The 17,421-nt window shown below is 61.7% G+C and overlaps 1 protein-coding gene across 7 annotated transcripts in view; it reads right to left on the bottom strand.

Annotated features, from left to right (window-relative positions):
• BSN (bassoon presynaptic cytomatrix protein) overlaps nucleotides 1-17,421 on the bottom strand; it is a 66,147-nt gene that overhangs the window by 4,876 nt on the left and 43,850 nt on the right. For all 7 annotated transcript variants that reach the window (XM_072044055.1, XM_072044054.1, XM_072044056.1 and 4 more), the window contains 2 exons: nucleotides 8,866-9,270; nucleotides 1,133-7,705 (listed from right to left, as the gene is read on the bottom strand). In XM_072044055.1, coding sequence (XP_071900156.1) covers nucleotides 1,133-7,705; nucleotides 8,866-9,270 — 6,978 coding nt within the window. The remainder of the gene's footprint in view (nucleotides 1-1,132; nucleotides 7,706-8,865; nucleotides 9,271-17,421) is intronic.

Genomic DNA, 17,421 nt, shown 5'->3' with positions numbered 1-17,421 from the left:
GCAAAGCAAGGGAAACCCATCAGCAGCGCGGGTGGCGGCCGCCCAGCCCCCTGGGGCAAGGCAGCGCTGCCCGCGGGGCTGTGCAGAGCGGCCGAAGGCCCCGCGCGTGTCCCCTCGTGCCCTGAGAAAGCGGCATTTATGTAAAGCTGTAATAAATAGGATGGAAGTAACAGGCAGGGCACTTTCTATGAATAATTACCAGGAGTGGCAGTGAGCCAAGTGCCAGGCTGGCCGTGGGCGCTCCAGCAGAGGAGCACCGCCGAGCGCTGCGAAGAGCCCTGCGCTTTGCAGCAGGGCTTGGAAATGCGGCAGGAGAGTGGCTGCACGGGGCCCGCTGAGCCAGGGGCTCTCTGAGGGCTGCATTTCCCTGCTGCACCCCAGGTGGGGCAGCTCGTGTCTGGGGACACCGGGCAGCCCGTCCCTTGCCTGCTCTTCCCCTGCGCTGCTCAGTAAGGAAGGGCGCTGCCAGGTTGTGCCTCGGTTTCCCCACTTGTGAAACGGGGCTGGCTGCGGATGGGAGCAAGGGCAGCTGCAGCCCAAAACTGAGCCGCACGTTGTGCCTGCTCCTTGGGAGAGGAAGGGGACCCAGCTGGGGCAACTGAAAACCCAGGCTCGCCTGTGGGGTGGCAGCTCCCATCTGTCTCCCCATGGACAAGCGGTGCCACCTCCACGGCCGCCCTGAGTACCCACAGACCTGGAGGAACCTCCTGCTGCTTGGCTTGGAGCCACGTGTCCATGCACATGGGCTGCCATCAGCTGCTGCAGGGAGCCAACCTTTTAAAATATTAATTGCTGCAGCAGTAATGAAACTGAAATGGCCTGAGGCGCCTCCTGGAGCTGTTCTCCCAGGGAAAGTCTATTTATTGCAGACCGAGAGCGTGTCAGGCGGCTGCGTGCCCAGCGCTGCCCCTCTCCTCCTGACAGTGCTGAAATGCCACCAAAAAAGGTTCAGCTCGGGTCAGAGTGGTCGGGCACATGCAGGAGGAGGATGTGGAGCGGGGACACACCTGTCCCCAGTGAGGAGAGATGTCCACCAAGAGGGGACGTGGGTGCGTGGGGACAGGGACACAGCGCGGCGTCAGCAGAGGAACCCTCGGGAGAGGTGCCTGAGCGAGACCTCACGTGCATGTACCTGGGTGCCTGGGAGCAGCGGGTGCTGGTAGAGGGAGAACCTGTCCTTGCCGGCCTCCTCCGAGGTGGGGCTGATGGGCTTGGGATCGGACAGGGAGCGCTGCATGGTCTTGATGGGGCGCGGCAGCGTCTGCTGGCGCTGGGCCGAGTCGGCGAAGTGCTTCTGCGGCGGGACGTGAGCCTTGTTGAGCCGCTCGCTGGTGGCAAAGGAGGACTCCAGGAGGCGGTGCGGGGACAGGGGGGACACGGGGGAGTAGAGGACCTGGGGAGAGCGGGGCGGCTGGCGGGTCACCAGCTGGGAGAGGGAATCGGCCGGCAGGTGGGACTGGTACCCGATTTCCAGGGGGTCTGGCTTCTTCTTCTCAAACTTGCCCAGGGTCTGCTGCCGGACAGCGTGGGGGTCCAGGGGGCCCGTGCTCACCATCTGCATGTTGGTGGAGTAAGGGGTGATGGTGGTGGGCACCGTCAGCTGGGGCACCACGATGCCGGGCTGGGGGGGCGGCTCGGGCTCCGTCTGGCAGGCGAGGCTCTCGCCCCGCTGCGTCTTCTCCGGGGCCGAGATGTACTTGACGATCTCCACGCGGGGGTCGTGGGTGGTGATGTGGATGGAGGGGGAGACGCGGAGGAGCTGGTCGGGCTCTGTCTGCACAGAGCAGTCGCTGATGGTCTGGATGCCGATGCTGGCCGTGCAGCGTGCGGTGCCGTCTGCCTTGCCCTCGGCGCTGGCCTCAGCGTGCCGCGATGGCCGGGAGCGCCGGCGCCGCACGGGCTGCTCCCACTCCCCGCTGTCCTCCTCGTCCGTCTGCACGCTGCAGTCGGTGCTGCGCCGCGACCGCCGCCGCCGTGACAGCAGGTACCGCTCCTCGCCATCCTCCTCGTCTGTCTGCACGCTGCTGTCCGCCGTCTTCCTCGCCGCCTCCTTCTCGTAGGCATCCCGCAGCCGCGGCATCGAGTTCCTTTTCTTGATGCCCCGGCCAGGCTCCCAGGACTCCTCAGCTTGCAGGGACATGTCCGAGGCCGAGCTACTGAGGGGCCTCTGTGGCGCAGGGTAGCGGGGTCCGGCAGCACCCTCTGGCCCCCCAGGCAGCGCCTGGCCAGGTGGGGGCCACCCCTGCCCGTTGTGTGCGGGGCCCCGCGGTGCCTCGGCGGGTCCCTCGGGTGGGCGGGCGGCAGGCTCGGCAGCGCTGGGGAAGGTGCTCTTCTGCCTCTTCTGCTCCTCCAGCTGCTGCTGCAGCTGGTGCTGCAGCTGGTGGATGTGCTCGAGCTGGAGGCGCTGCTGGGCCAGCTGCTCCCGCTGCAGCGCCAGCTGCGCGTGCCGCTCCTCCTGCTGCTGCTGCAGCACCTGCTGCTTGATGCACTGCAGCTCCTGCAGCTCCCGCTGCACCAGCAGCTGTTCCTTCTCCCGGTGCCGCTGCAGCTCGGCGCGCTCCCGCTCCAGCTCCTCCTGCAGCCGCAGCTGCCGCAGCTTCTCCAGCTCCACGCGCTCCCGCTCCAGCTGCAGCACGTGCTCCTGCTGCTTGCGCTGCCGCTCCTCCTCCCGCTCCCGCTCCTCCAAGGGCGGCTTGGACGAGGGGGCCGCCTGCCCGCCCTCCTTGGCACCCGCTGCCGGTCCCTCGGCGCGGGGGGCAGCCCCCGAGGCCTCTGCTCTCTGCAAGCCGGCAGCGGGGCCGGCGGGGGCTTTGGCGGCGGGGCCGGTGCCCGCTGCGGCGCTGCCTGGCTTGCCCAGGTAGACGGGGGTCTCCATCAGCGAGGAGGCCGGGAGGCGGCTGGGGGCCGGGTAGCGATAGAGGCTCTGCGGTGCCAGCGGGACGCGGGGGGTGACGACGGGCATCCTGGCCAGGCTGGCCAGCGGGACGGCGGCCACGCCGGCCGGGCCGTAGGGTCGGTACAGCCCGCGCAGCATGGGGCGCAGCACAGAGGCTGGCTGGGTGGTGATGGGCAGCGTGGAGGCGATGGGAGTGTTGATGGTGGAGTAGATCATGCCGTCGGCCGCCCGCACGGTGGCGGAGGACGGGAACATCTGCCTGATGGCGCCCAGGCGCACGCTGGGCACGTTGTACTGCGCCAGGCTGCCAAAGCCCTGCCGCGCCTCGGGGACGTTAGGGTTGAACATCCCGCCGGGTTTCGGGGCCACGGCACCCCCCGGCTGAGCTGCCAGCCCCCCGCTGCCGCTGCTGGGGCCGTAGGGCAGCACGTCGGGGCCGTTGGCGTGCCGGCCCCCGTACTGGTCCATGGAGTTGAGCGCGGCGCACATGCGGCTGATCTCGCGCGCAGTCGTGGCGCTGTAGTGGGCCAGGCTGGACTCCTGGAAGCTGGCCAGGTCCCCTCGGGGCGAGTAGCGGTAATCGGAGTAGATGTTGGAGGCCGAGCTGTACCTCCTCATGGGGAGCGGGTGGCCCAGCAGCTCGGTGGGCTGGCGCAGGTCGGAGAAGGAGCCGTACTGCAGGCCCTGGCCCAGGTACCCCCCCTCGGCAAAGCCGACGCTGTAGGAATGCTTCATGGTGCTCAAGTCCACGGCAGCCTCACTGGCAGGGAAGGGCTGGTCCCCCTTTGGGGGGTAGTAGTTCATCCCAATTTCGGACAGGTTGGTGTCTGACATGGAGGAGTAGAGCCTCCCAAAGGTGCCGGTGGGGTAAAACTTCTGCTCCTCGTAGAGAGCAGGCGCTGGCTGCTCCCGGTACGGGAAGGTCTCCGGCAGCTCCGGCTCCCTGCTGCCATAGAGGGGCCCTCCGGCCTTCCTGCTGGGGACCGCGTCCCCAGCCTTCTTCTCGGGCATCTTGGAAGTGGGGTTGAAAGCACCAGTGCAGCTGCTGCCGAAGGGGAACTTGTAGACCACGTCACAGCAGGCCACCTGGCTCTCCGCCTTCACACCCGTCAGGTCCAGCACGTTGGCTGGGGGCTCCTCCTTCAGCACTTTGGTCACCGGGCCGCCTGCCACGTCCTCCACCTGCACCATCATCACCTGGGACTTCTTCCCTCCCAGGGCAAGGAGCGGGCTCTGGGTCTTCAGCTCCACTGGCACTGCCCGGTACAGCTCCGAGCCCTGCTCCTGTGGGAAGGGCTGCGGGACGCCGCTGCTGCTCTGTGCGATGCTGGTCTGCGTGATCAGCACATCCTTCTTCACCATTTGGCTGGGCAAACTGTACCTCGAGAACTTCGCCTGGGGGGGAGCGGCTGGCTCGGGCTTGCCAGCAGGCGTGGGGCCAGCTGCCCCGCTGGCTCTGACGGCGCCCGTCTGCACGCCCTGCTCTACCTGCTTCACCTGCGCCAAGCACACCGGGCTGCCGGTCCCCTGCCCAAAGTCCATGCGGCTCTGGAAAGGGTCCCCGTAGACCACGGGCTGCTTGGGCTGGGAGATGAGCATCGGGGAGGCGATGGCGAGGCCGGCGGTGCTGGCAGCTGCAATGATGGCGTGGGGCTGCTCCTGGGCGTTGAGGTTGATGATCAGGGGCTGGATGGCCGTGGACTGCCGGCTTGGGAGCTGGTCCAAAGTCAGGCAGTACTTCCTGGCCTCGGTGGCCAAGGAGGTGAGATCCATGCCTTGGTCTGTTATGATGATGGGGGCGGACTTCAGAGCAGTCCGCAAGTCCACGGCACTACCACTCGGCACTTTGGGCCCCGGCTCGACGCGGGAGGTGCCGGGGATGGAGGAGATGCGGCACAGCGAGATGTTCTCCGCCGGGAGCGCTCCCCAGCCGTACAGCCCCGCGATGCCGTCGGTGCCTGAAGTCACGGGCACCTTCTGGGCTTGCTCCTTCCCGTGCTGCGCCCGGACGTATGCACCCAGCGGCTGCTCCGGCTCCTGGCCGTACCCGTGTGGAATCATCTGCCGGCTCGTCCTGGTGGGAGACGAGGTGGGGGACTCGGAGGAGCTTGGCGGCTTGGTTTGGCTGGCCGCATCGGCTGCCAGCGTGATCAGCATGAAGGGGGAGTCCTGCGAGGACTGCTGCCGGGCCAGGCGAGGCGAGCCTGCCCGGTGCGGCGTCTGCGTCCCTTGGGCCACCATGGGGGAAGAGGCGGAGGTGCCGGTGGTGGCGGGGACGTCATAGGCAAGGAGGGGGCTCTGCGTCTGCGTGGAGAACTCGGCAGTGGACTTGGTGGTGGGGCCAGGGGGCGCGGCCGCCCTGGGGACGGCACGGGTGGGACTCTGAGTAGGAGACGTTGGTGAGAGCGGGGGGCTGGAGCTTTTGAAGAACGGGTACGTCTTGGCCGGTGGGGGCTTGCTGTCGCTCACCGCTTGGAGCTTCTCCCTGGCCATTTGCACACCGGTCTCAACCGCTGCCTTGCTTCGGGAGACGTCCTCCGTCTGTGAGCCGTAGCTGATGGAGCTCTTCACCGGGCCGTAGCTCCTGGCGGGTGAGGCTGTGGGCTCTGCAGAGCTGTAGATCTGTGCTGTGCTGGCGGGGCCGGCTGCCGCTGTTGTGACTGCGCCGGTAGCTTTGCTGTAGGCGTAAGGAGCTGTCAGGGGCTTGGGACCGGGGCTGGGCGCTGCTGGGGTGCCCTGGAGCTTGGCCCAGTCCTGTCCTTCTTTTGTAAAATGCTGCGTGACCTGGACATCAGGAATGGCCTTGCTGCCCTCGGAGGCAGAAAAGGAGACAGGAGCAGAAAGCTGCGTGGGGCTGGTCCCAGGGGTGAGGGGACCCCCGTTCTGCTTCATCAGCTCAGCGTACGCGCTCTCGGCGTTCAGAAAGTGCTTTTCCTGGTACGCCTCCTCCTGCCCTTTCTTTTTGTCGCCCTGCTCCAGAGCCAGGTCAAACGAGGAGGACTGGTGCATTCTGGCGATGCTCTGCGAGGTCTGCAGGATCTCCTCGTACACCGCACCCGGCTTCGACAGGGTGCCCGGGTAGTCGGGCTGCGAGGGGTGCGCGGCGCTGCCCTCGTACCCGTACTCCTCCGCGTACTGGTACTCGAAGCCGTTCTGCCCCTCGGTGCCGCGGTACCCCACCTGCTGGTAGGTGCTGCCGTAGGAAACGCCCTGCTGGGCCTGCTGGATCTGCTGCTTCTGCATCATCTCTGCCTTCCTCATCATCTCCTCGTAGGCTTCCTCGGCGCTCTTGAGGGGCTTGCTGGCGGGCTGGCTGGGGCCGCTCTCCACCTTCTCGGTGGGGGAGTAGAGCGACATGAAGGTGGGCAGGTTGTACTCGCTGCCCGACTTGTACAGCTTGGAGGCCACGGCGTCGAAGCTCTCAGCCTCCGAGTCGATGGAGGGCGAGTACTCAGAGCAGGAGGAGCGGTGCAGCTCCTCCATCTCCGCCGCCTGCCGCAGCTCCTCGGTGGGGGAGGCGTCCTCGATGGGGGAGAGGTTGCTGGGGGGAGTCTTGGAGCGCTCCCTCCTCCGCTGCGCCCGCAGCTCCTCCTTGTCACGCTTGGTCTTGCGCGCCGTGCTCCGGATGCGCTGCTGCTCCACCTCCCGCATCTTCTCCTGCTCCCGCAGCAGCTCCTCTTCCTCGCGCAGCTCCTCCTCCTCCGACGAGTCCTCGATGGTGGGCAGCAAGGGGCCGTGCGAGCGGTGCCGAGCCTTCCTCTGCTGCTTCACCTCCTCCAGCCGCTGCCGCCGGCTGGGGCTGCTGTCACTGTCCTCCTCCAGGGAGGAGATGGAAGTGGGCGAGGTGCCCGAGGTGTAGCTGGGCGTTGTGGCCGGCAGGGTGGAGGAGTACTCGCCGCGGGAGCGCTCCTCGGGTGACCCCGTCAGGCTCTCCATCTCCAGCTCTGGCTCCCGCTCCAGGCTGGTGTCCGCGTCCTGGCTCATCTCCATCTCCCTGCCGTAGCCGGTCGTGCTGTTCAGCTCAATAGTCTTGAAGCGCCGCAGGCCCCCTTGGGCCGTGCTCATGTCGTCGCCCTCGGCTGCCTCCAGCTCCTTCCTCTCCTCCTTGTACAGGCTGCTGGCGCCGTGCGGCAGGTGCCGCTTGGCCAAGGGGGGCTCTTTGCTCTTCTCTGCGTCGGCTTTAGCGGCGCTGTACTTGGTGCGCCCATAGCCCCCCTCCTCCTCCTCCTCCTCCAGGTTGTCCTCCTCCGCACTCATCTCCAGGATCTGCCTCCGCATGAACTCCTCGTCGCTCACCTCCTCCCGGCCCTTGGGGTGGGGGGGCACCGGGGAGAAGCCCCCCTCGCTGCTGTCCTCCACGTAGTCGTGCCGCAGCTTGCTGCCGAACTCATCCGAAGACTCCATGCTCTCCCGCTGCTCCCTCTGGTTCTCCCACTCCAGCGAGTCCTCGTCTTCCTCCAGGATATCCTCCAGCTCCTCGTCCGAGTCGAAGGCTTCGGGGGTGATGGAGAGGTACCGGGGCCGCTGCCGCTGTCGCTGCTCCTCTCGCTGCTCCGAGCCCTTGCTGGGCTCTGCTGGGCCCCCCCGAGCCTCCAGCAGCGGCCTCATGCTGCTCTCCAGCTTGGTGAGCTCGGAGGGGCTCGGGGGGCTCTGCCCTGCCAGCCCCGTGCCGCTCAGCTTCTCCTCCTCCTGCTGCACCAGCCCCGTGATCTCGCTCTGCGAGCTGGAGATGCCGTCTGAGGAGTAGCCGGTGTCGCTCAGGCTCTGGGGGCTGCGGGACAGGTCCGGGGGGTAAGGCTTGCCCACATCCTACAGTGAGAGGGAGCGCAGCGTTAGACCCTACAGAGTGCCCCAAGTGCGAGGGGGCTCTGGGACCCCCCCCACCCCCCACCCCACCCGATAGGAAACACCAGAAGGCTGGCTAATGGGGATGTTCTTCATTTTGTGTTAAAGACCCAGTGGTGGCTGCGCTCAGCTGGGATATTTATGGCCACGGGCCCATCCCCGGGGAGGGGAAGGGGCGAGCTGTGCCTCTGGCAGCCCCGAGAGCACCGTAACCGCTCCGGGGCTTAGGGCAGGAGCCAGAGGCTGCCCCGGGGCGCACTGCCTGGCCCAGCTGGCACGACCCTGTGGGACAGCAGCCTCACTGGCAGCAGTGCTGGGGCCGGCAGGCTTCGAATGAAATTTAATTTCCCTGATTGACAGCCCCGCAAAGCAGCCTAGAGAAACAAGGCAGTCCCCGGGATCCTCGTTAGATGCCAGCAGAAACAAATGTGACGTTTTAATTGACGGCACTGTTAAGCAGCGCTGGGGAGAGACTCAGCACTGTGCCAGGGAGCGGGGAAAGCACCCGAGACCCCACGAGCAGGAGGCCCCACGGATCCCGGGGGATTTAGGAAGCATCAGTGGGGCGAGGAGCCTCTTCCCCAGGGGCTGTGTTGGCAGGGGGCAGCCAGCCCCCGGCCCGTGGGGGACGTTGTGAAGGCAGCTTCAGTGATGGCTCCTTAGGGAAAAGCATCCCAGTGCAGCCAAGCTTTTCCCCAAAGAGTATTCAATTAAAGAGGAAAAAAAATGAAAAAGGATTGAGGAGCTTGAAAAAGTGTTTCTGCAGCACAAGCTGGAAATGTTTTGAAAGGAGCTTTTCATTTAACGGCACATTCAACTGCCCTTCAAAATCAATGGGCTGAGGAGTACCTGAATTGTCGCGTTACGCACCAATTAATGCAATCATCCTAAAACGCAGGCACCTCGCCCCAATTAATGTGATCATCCTAAAACGCAGGCACCTATCGCACACTGCTGTACAGCGTGTGAAATGGCCCAGCAGCTTGGAAACGTTTTGTTTTGGCCTCACCGTTTTCCTAAAGCACCTGAGTGGGGACAAGAGGGGCTGACAACGGGCTCTGCCCTGCCCTGGCACAAAGTGACCGCGGGGAGGACACGGCACAGGGGCAGGGCAGGGCGCTCACCTCCTGCTCCTTCGTCCTCTGTGCCTCGGGGAGCACCCGTCCCACCTTGCTCTCCCCCTCCGGTTTTGTGCTGACGCTCTTCCCTTTGGGTGCTGGGGAAGGCTCCGGGGCGGCTTTGGGCAGCGGCTTCTCCTCTGCTGGCGCCGGGGGCTTCTTCTCCGGGGCAGGGCTGGGGGCCGGGCTCTGCTCGGGTGCCCGCAGGCTCCTGGCGGGCGAGGGCTGGCGGTCGGGGGGCGCTGCCGGCTCGGGGGGCGCGGGTGCCCGCGGGACGGCTGCCGGTGGCTGGTGGCGGGGGGAGCCGCTGGCAGGTTGCTTCGGGGCAGGCATCGGCACGGGGGCAGGGTCCGCCAGGCTCCCTTCCAGCAGCCGCTGCGTTTGGCAGTTCAGACACAGCCATTCGTTTTTCTGCAAGGCACGGAAAGGAAGAGCTCCGTTAGCCACCGGGGACCCTGTGCCGACAGGGCGTCCTGTTCTGCAGGGCTCAGCGGAGATGGACCTGCTGGATGCCAGCAAGACCAAGGACTTCCAGCAGTCAGCACGCCATGGGGTGAGCCTTGCTAAGCACTGGAGACCAGTGCTTTCTCCCCTCTAGACTGGCAGTGGAAAGTCGTTACTGCACTTCTTGGCAACGTGAAAACCATCCTCCCTTTATTTGCCATCTCTTTATTGTCCCCGGTGTTAATCACTAGATTTCGCACTGCCCACACCACAGCACCTTCAGCATCTCTCCAAGGGGGAACAAACCCGGCCTGACCCTGCCTTTGGCTCTGGGTTTGCTGCCCACAGGCTGGGGATGCTCAGCCCTGCTGGCTCCTCGCGTAAAAGCAGCTGAAAAGTCCTGTGGAAATGAGCAGACCGCTGCTCCCTGGGCTGCTAAGTGACCGAGCACACGTCGGAGGAACGCATCACGCATCCAAAGCAGCGCACTCAGCGTGGGGAAGGACCACCCGGGACAATTTAGGAGAAAAAGTCTGGGTCCCCCAGCCAGGCACACCCTCACTGCCACAGCCTGCTGGGGACGAGCCTGGAGGAGCAGCTGCCGCTGCCCCATTTTTCTCTGCAGCTCTCTGCTTCGCCTCCAGCGGTGCCAGCGCTGGTGGCTTCGCCCTGCCTCACCGCTGGCACTGCTCCCTCCTGCCGCGGGGCTGTGCCCAGGCTCCCTCTGCTCCCTGATGTCCTCCAGGACAGGGGTGCGTCATGCTCCTGGCTCCTGCAGCCCCCGTCCCCGTCACCGTGCCCGTCACCGCGGCATCGTGGTGGCCAACATCCCGGCTGATGCTGCCACCACCCGAGTGACCGCGCCGCTGGTGGGGCCTGTGCAGCTTCCCTCCTGCTCTGATTTGTTTCCCTTGCTACAGTAGAGGAACAGAGGTTTAATAGCATCATCAGAATGCTTGAGGATCGTTTTTCTAGGTTATCAGAAAATCCTGGGTACATGAGCACATAAAAAACTTCCCAAAGATATTACCCAAAGTACACGCTGTGCGGAAAAGAACAAGACAATCTCGCCTAGTGAAGCTCTCAGCAAGAGCCGTCATTTTATGACCTGGAAAAAGCAGCTTGCAGCTGGGGCTGTAAGTGGCAGAAAGCCTGCAGGGAGGAGGCAGGAGCCCTGCACTAATAGATCAGAAGCACTCTCCCCCTCTGAGTCGTGAAAGGACTATTTTTACCCGCACAGGAATGTCCAGGAATAGGGCCCTGACATTTGCTTTACTTCTGATGTTTCATCATTTAAAATCTTTTATTTTTCTCTTTTTTTTTTTTCTCTTTTTTCCTTTCTGCGAACAGCGCAGTGCTCAGTGTCATTCCTTCCCACCCTGCCTTTTGGGTCGAGCCGCTGCTTCATGGTGGCCGAGCTGCAGGAGGAGCGGCTGGAGAGGAGCTCCCAGGCTGCCGGAGAGGTGGGCTGAGTCCTGCCACCCCTCCCGACCCCGCAGCAGCCCCTGCTCTGCCGCCCGCTCTTCATAGGAGCATCTTCAAGATACCCTGGGGCTGTGGAGGGCCTTAGATAAAAAGGAGGGCCTTAAAAAAAAAAGAAGCTTACAGCACGGTAATATTTAATTACTGCTTAATCAAAGAGAAAGTGTAATTAAGGGGCAAGTGCAGCCTATTGTATCTTGCTGATTGCATTTGTCTCCTTTTGTTTCAGAACTGGCTCTCGTCACTTTGCCTCCGAATCACATCTCCTTGCCGTACTCCGCCGTGTAATTATTTCAGGCGGTGGAAGAAAATGTAATTGTGTGCCCCCTCCTCACAGAAATGCCCGGCCTTCCTTTTGTGTTTCAGGAACACCGTTTTTCCCTGCCGGAGCTCCCCACGAGGGGAGGCGCAGAGGGGGTGACGTGGCCGTGCCGGGGAGAGCCGTGCCTGGCTCCTGCCCGCGGTGCCGTGCCCGTGGTGCCGTGCCCGCTGCCAGCTGGCTCCTGAGGATGCTGGAGGTGATCAGCCCACCTGTCCATCCTGCACAGCCCGTGAGGGGCTGGGCACGGCCGCTCCAGCCCTTTTGGGGCGATCTGGAGGACCAGGCGGGCACCGAGTGACCCTGGCTGTGGGGAGCGCAGGAGGGCTGGCTGCAAGCGCGCTGCTCCCTCCAGCAGCCGTCCCGGCCAGGGCAGCTCTCCCCTCGCCGTCCCGCTGCAGCAGACGTGACGGGGCTCCGTGGGGCTGCAGCGGGAACCGGAGAAGGGAAGGATCTCTGTTAAAAATAGCCCTGCCAAAAAGATTGTGGCTTTGAAACCGGGACAGGACCGGGGCAGGTCACACGCTGGACCTCAGCCTTCGCTCGCTGTGAGGCTGGGCCCCAGGGACTGATTTTCTCAGCGCTCAGAATCGCCTCGGAGGGCGCGGGGCCAGCAGCAGGGCGCTGCGGTGCCCGAGGCCCCCCCCCAGGGGACGTGTGTGAGGTCCCCTCCCTGGGCTGGCACCCGCTGGCAGGTGGCCAAAGCCGCGTTCGCCAAGCCCTAAACGGGCTGGCACCCAGCGATTGTTGTAATCCACTAATGGGCAATGACAAAACTGTAATTAACGGCAATAGAAGCCTTCCTGCAGCATTTTGGTCAACATCACCGCCTGGCAAGTTAATTAAATGCTGAATCCCCCGGCACCGGCGGGGTTTGTTGTAATGATGGAGCCGCCGAGCTGCAGCCCCGCCACGCCGGAAGATTCAGCCCCACGCAGACCCCTCCTGCCTCCTCAGCTCCAGGGCTCTGCCCTGTTATTCGTGCTCCCCGGTTTTATTTTATGCAGCCGAAGCCATGGATATTAAAATACCGGCTCGAGGCCCGTACCAAATCAGATAAGCAGCGCGAGGTGCGAGTATCCTCCAAGCTGGGTCTCATCTCCCAGCATCAAACGCAGCGAATCTCCCAGGAATATTTCATTTATTTGCTGACAAGCACTGTGCAGGGCTCGTCGCCGTGACAGATGGGAGCCTGGGAAATATGGAAAACACTTCTGCTCTCCGAAGCAAGATCCAAATTAACAGCAAGCATCCCTCCAGCCTCCCCGTTTAGGAGGTCTGCTGGTACCCGCGCCCCTTCCACGCACCCTCCTGCAGCGGGGACGGGGACATCGCCCGGCAGGACCCCAGCTCCCAAGGCTCAGCATCCCTGTGATCTGTCTGCAACGTGAACGCTTTCAGCAGGTTTAAAGGAGCGGGGCTGACTCGTGCTTCACCATTCAATGCCAGAGCTGTTTCAGACCCCCCCGAATCCCCCCTGCCACCCATCCTAATCCCACGGCGTCGCACCCAGGCGCTTGGCTGCTTCTCTTCCAGCCCTTATCCACCGATCTAATGAAAGATGTTATCTCTGCCTCGCCCCGCTCCTCTCGGATGAACACCGGTGCTAATTCATTTATCTCCCAGGATGCTGCCACCCGAGGGCCGCCCAACGCTTCCCTCCCTCGGCTTTGGCCCATGAGCGCAGCTGAATTCCCCGGGGCCATTCAGAGCAAATCCTCTGCAGGCAGCAGGCACCAGGCTGCCAAACCCAGCCCGCTGAGCCCCGTCCCGGAGAGAAGGTGCCCGAGGAGCGGTGGCGGTGCGAACCCGAGCACATCCCCAGCGGGGCGTTTTTAGCCCTGTACAGCTCCCTTTTTGCTGCCCCCCTACAGGGTTGGTTCACCCAGCGAGCTACCTGAACGATTTGGGGGATAGCAGAAGGCTTTGCGGTCTCTGGTATCAACCCCTTTGAGAATTTCTTAAGCCTTTCCTGAACAGCAGCCCTGGAGGCGACTTGCAGCCCAGACGCCGCTTTGTGCAGGACGCTGTGTGAGAGGGGAGGCAAGATTTGTGTCCCCACGAATGGTGAGCTTGCAAACACAGCAGCACGAAGCTGCAGGCACCTTCCTCTCCAGGGCAAGGCAGCGCCGGGACCTCATCCCTCAGCAGAGTTTATTCATCTGCCCGGGCAGATGGGGCTGGCAGTGCCTGCCCGGCCCTACTGTGGCTGTCACACCGCAGTACCGTGACTCAAAGCAGGGCAGGGTGAGCTCGCTGCAGTCACACATCGCCAGAATGAGCCCTGCCATAGCTTCTCCTCCCCTTTGCAGACACCCCTGCATGGGAAAACCCCCACACGGGAACTTTTCCTCCCGATTTCTGCCCCTACACCCCGCCAAGCTGCTCACTTGGGCATACAGACGGGACCCGGTGCTGGTCACGGGCAGCGGCGCTGGCCTGCAGCCAGGCAGCATCCACCACGGTCACCACTGCCACATCAGCCAGAGAGGGATTAATCCAGCTGAAAGTCTTTGACTGATGAGTAATAGCACGGCTCCTGTTCGTTTTCCTTCGAGGAACGAGCGTGTGCTTGCCAAGTCCAGCTTACTGCGTGACAGCGCCGGTGGGACAGCCCAGTAAATGCGGGCGCGATGGGGAGAAAGCAGCGCGAGAGAAACCACGGAGGTTTCTCCGGGAGGAAAGGGGCTCCTGACTCAGCATTTCAGACCCCAAAATGCTCCTGCCAGCACGGGCAGCTGCTCTGCACCATGAAGAATTTGCAGGCCCGTGGCTCGCGGGGCTGCCGGTGGCTCCTCCGTGCCGTGGTGCCGCGCAGGGCACCCACAGGACCCCAGGGATTTCAAACGAGTCCTTCTGGGATGCTTTATGGGGGCTCTTGAATCGCTCGGTTTTTAGAGTTCACCTCTTAAACGCAGACTGTCGGAGGCAGTTTTCTCCTCCCAGAAACCCACAGGCTCGGGCTGAACGCTTGTGCACCGAGGGCTGGGCAGGGGTCCAGCACCAAGTGCCACCTGGACGGGGTGGCACAAGGCGGGGATGCTTTCTGAGCAGCATCCTTGTGCACCCGCAGCCCGTGCTTGGAGCTGCGATGACCCCAAATCCCCCAAATGTGCCTCTATGCTCTGCCCCCTAGTCATTTTCCACCCACTTCCAAAATTAGCAGAGCCGCATGCGGCAGGAAGCACCTTCTGTATTTACCGAGCTAAAAATCTTCCCGAGTCGCAAGAATGTTTCTAAGTTAAAGGATTTAAACTATTTTGCAATCAAGGAAGCATATTTCCAAACGAGCCCAATTCCAAGTGCTGGGTGCTGTGTGGGCTGTGTGAAGGGGCTGCTAAAAAAGGGTACACAGCTGTCCAAAATTTTGAAACCGGTCCTTTTGGAGAATATATATAGCCAGCCCTCCCCACTCAACATATTTCCTTCCAGTTCATTAGATAAAAAAAAAAAAAGAGAGTAGGATATAGAAGAGATCATTTTGATGCTCTTGGCTTGTCTAAAAGCCCCAGGACAGATTCCCAGGTGTTTCCTTTTTTTCCCAGTGACTGGTTGCTGCCGTGCGTTTTGTGCTCTGCCAGTGCCCCAGCAGCTCCCCGAGCTCCCCAGCTGCAGCCAGCAGGCGTGGATGGGGCTGCCCGGCCAGACTCAGCCTCTTGAACATCTTTAAGGATAGGGAGAAACAAACCTGCCAGGCTGGGCACCTGGGCGTGATACTGAGGGACAAACAGCGCGAGTGCAGCTCTGCGTGTTTAAGAAAAGGAAAAAAAAAAAAGCCAGAAAAGAGTAAGAAGAATAGGAGGAACCAGAGAGGGAGTCTCAGTGGCTGCAAGTGCTTTTTTCTCTTTTCACCGAGCCCTATTTCTTCCTCTTTTTTTTTTTTTTTTCTTTTTATCTTGGAGAAAGAGCTAAATTAACTACCAGCTCAGTTCCAAGAGACTGAATCCAAATGGATGAAGAATTAAGAAGATTTTCTATTCGCAGTAAAATATAGCCAGCAGTATTAAAGCAGAAGAGGGATGGGTCTGTTTTTCAAAGATTAGCTACGGCTGTCCTGAGGAAGGTCCATATTTCCCTATTTTCCTGTAACGTGACATTTATAAAATTCTCTGAGTCATTTACAGGCCACTGATGGACTCGGTGAGGACCGCAGGAACATGGGGAAGGGGGACGTGGAGCTGAAGGCACCCAGTAGGAGCAAGGGAGCTCCCGGCAGTGCTGGAGGATGAGAAGTGGCAACCACTGGCTGCAAAAGGAACAAGCTGAAGAGACACAAAATGACAAAATACATGTACAATCCCTGCTATGCCAGCAGGAAATATCCCACAAAGCCCTTCAGGATCACCAAGCCCAACCAGCAGCCCAACCGAGCCCCCTCATGAACCACGTTCCTCAGTGCCACTTCCCCACCTCCCAAATATCTCCAGGGCTGGGGTCTCCCCGCTGCCCTGGGCAGCCCCTGCCAGTGCCTGGCCGCCCTCTGCGTGAAGAAATCCTTCCTGAGAGCCTCTCCGAGCCTCTCCCAGCACGAACCGGGCTGCGAGGACCATCAGGGAGCCGCGCAGAAGCCAGGACGTGGTCCTGTCCTGCAGCAAGCCCAGCGGGGGGACCTTATCCCCCCATCACACAGCAGCAACACGTCGTTCGTTTCTGTTCCGATCGATCCGTGCACACGGTGATTTACTCGGGGAAGCAGCCCTCCTTCAGCAGATTTATCAGCCTGCCAGGCAGCCTTATCTCTCGCAGCCCGCATTATCAGGATGTAGCTCTCAGCCAGGGTTAACAGCAGCAGGAGGCTCTCCGAACGCTGTCTGCATACCAACAATTCTGTGAAAACACCCAGGGCACGTCCACCGGGCCCCCCGGAGCCCCCGCCCCGATCGCTGTCCCTTAGCTCCCCTCGGTGCATGGGCACAGCGTGGAGCAAGGTGCTCGGTGCTGTTACCTCGTGCCTTGGTTGCCCTGCCTGCAGTGACGGGGGAACTGCTCCTCTCTGGAAGCTCTCCGTGGAAGATTTCAAGTCTGCAGCAAAATAAGGCTTGCAAAGAGAAACCCAGCAAAACTGCAGAGAAGTACTATAGTATTCTGATCATTTTTCCGCTAGAAAGGGGGAAAAAAAAGCCCATGATAAGCTAAATTTATCTGAAAAATCTTATTTAATCAAAACCTTGCTTTTTCATAGGCACCAGTGTTGACTAAAATACCCAGCCATCCAACGAGCAATTTTCTGCCTCTGATAAAAGCAGATTCAAGCTGTCTGATTGCTCTCTTCTGAGCTGCAGAGAGCCCCACGTCTGCCAGGCAGCAGCCGCTTGCTTGCAAAGCAGAAGAAAATCAGCATCCTCGGTGGCTACCCTCTGGATTTGCTGCGTCCCCCCACAAGGCAGAGCAGCAGCAGCGAGGGCAGACCCCGACCACTTCCCTCCTTTGGGGTTCGAACCTATTTCATGCCCGTGATGGATCATTTTTAAAGCACGCTGAAGAGCCATCGGTACGAGCTGATGGCCCACGGTATCTGCGGAATTATGTAACATTCCCTGAGTTGTGGAGCTCGTGGCAGCCTTTTCCCAGCAGAGAGCCCCTTCCCCAGCGAGCTGGCTGGATGTGCCGCAGCCGAGACTCACTGCCTGCACCCCACAGCCAGCAGGCGGCTGTCCTACACCCCTGTGGGGTGCGTGTGGCACCTTTGGGCTCTTCTGGCTGCCCAGCTCGTGGAAAATGTCACCAAGGGCCTCACCTTCATGCTGGGGGCAGCCCGTGCTATGCTGACACACGCGCATCTTCACAGCCATCCCGGGAATAACCCACGGCTCCCAGGGATTGCAGCCTTTTTTTCTTTCCCTCTCTGTTATGTTCTATTTTGACATCCTCACTCGGCCCCTGCCAGCATTTTTACCCTGAAATCCATGTATTTGTAGATAACTGGGAACTTTGGTTTCTGTCTGATTCCTTTAAACGACTGCTCCTTCAAAAAAAAAAACCCAAACCACAGGCCCTGCTCCAAGCCTCAAGATGACGAGCTCCGAATCCAGCAGCAGAAGCATTTTAATTAAACGATCCCACCTTTATGGGATACATCAAGTGGTAAGTTTGAAAAATTAACTCCGCTTCCAGGCGGGTCAATAACCCATTAACGGTGGAAGGCTGCGAAAAGGAGCGCAGATGGCTCCAGCGGAGACGGACGAGCCCTTCTCCTCCCCCAAATTACACACATCGCCACCCTCCCGTGCCGGGGCCGTGCGTGCCCTCTTCCACCCCCTTCCCTGCAGCACAGCCTGGGCAGCTCCCACCTGCTGGGGTCCAGCCGGGCCGATCCT

Source organism: Anas platyrhynchos, chromosome 13 (genome assembly GCF_047663525.1).
Source record: "Anas platyrhynchos isolate ZD024472 breed Pekin duck chromosome 13, IASCAAS_PekinDuck_T2T, whole genome shotgun sequence".
Lineage (NCBI taxonomy): Eukaryota > Metazoa > Chordata > Aves > Anseriformes > Anatidae > Anas > Anas platyrhynchos.
The sequence above is the reverse complement of the archived record's forward strand: the minus strand, read 5'-3'. Positions and strand labels throughout refer to the sequence as shown.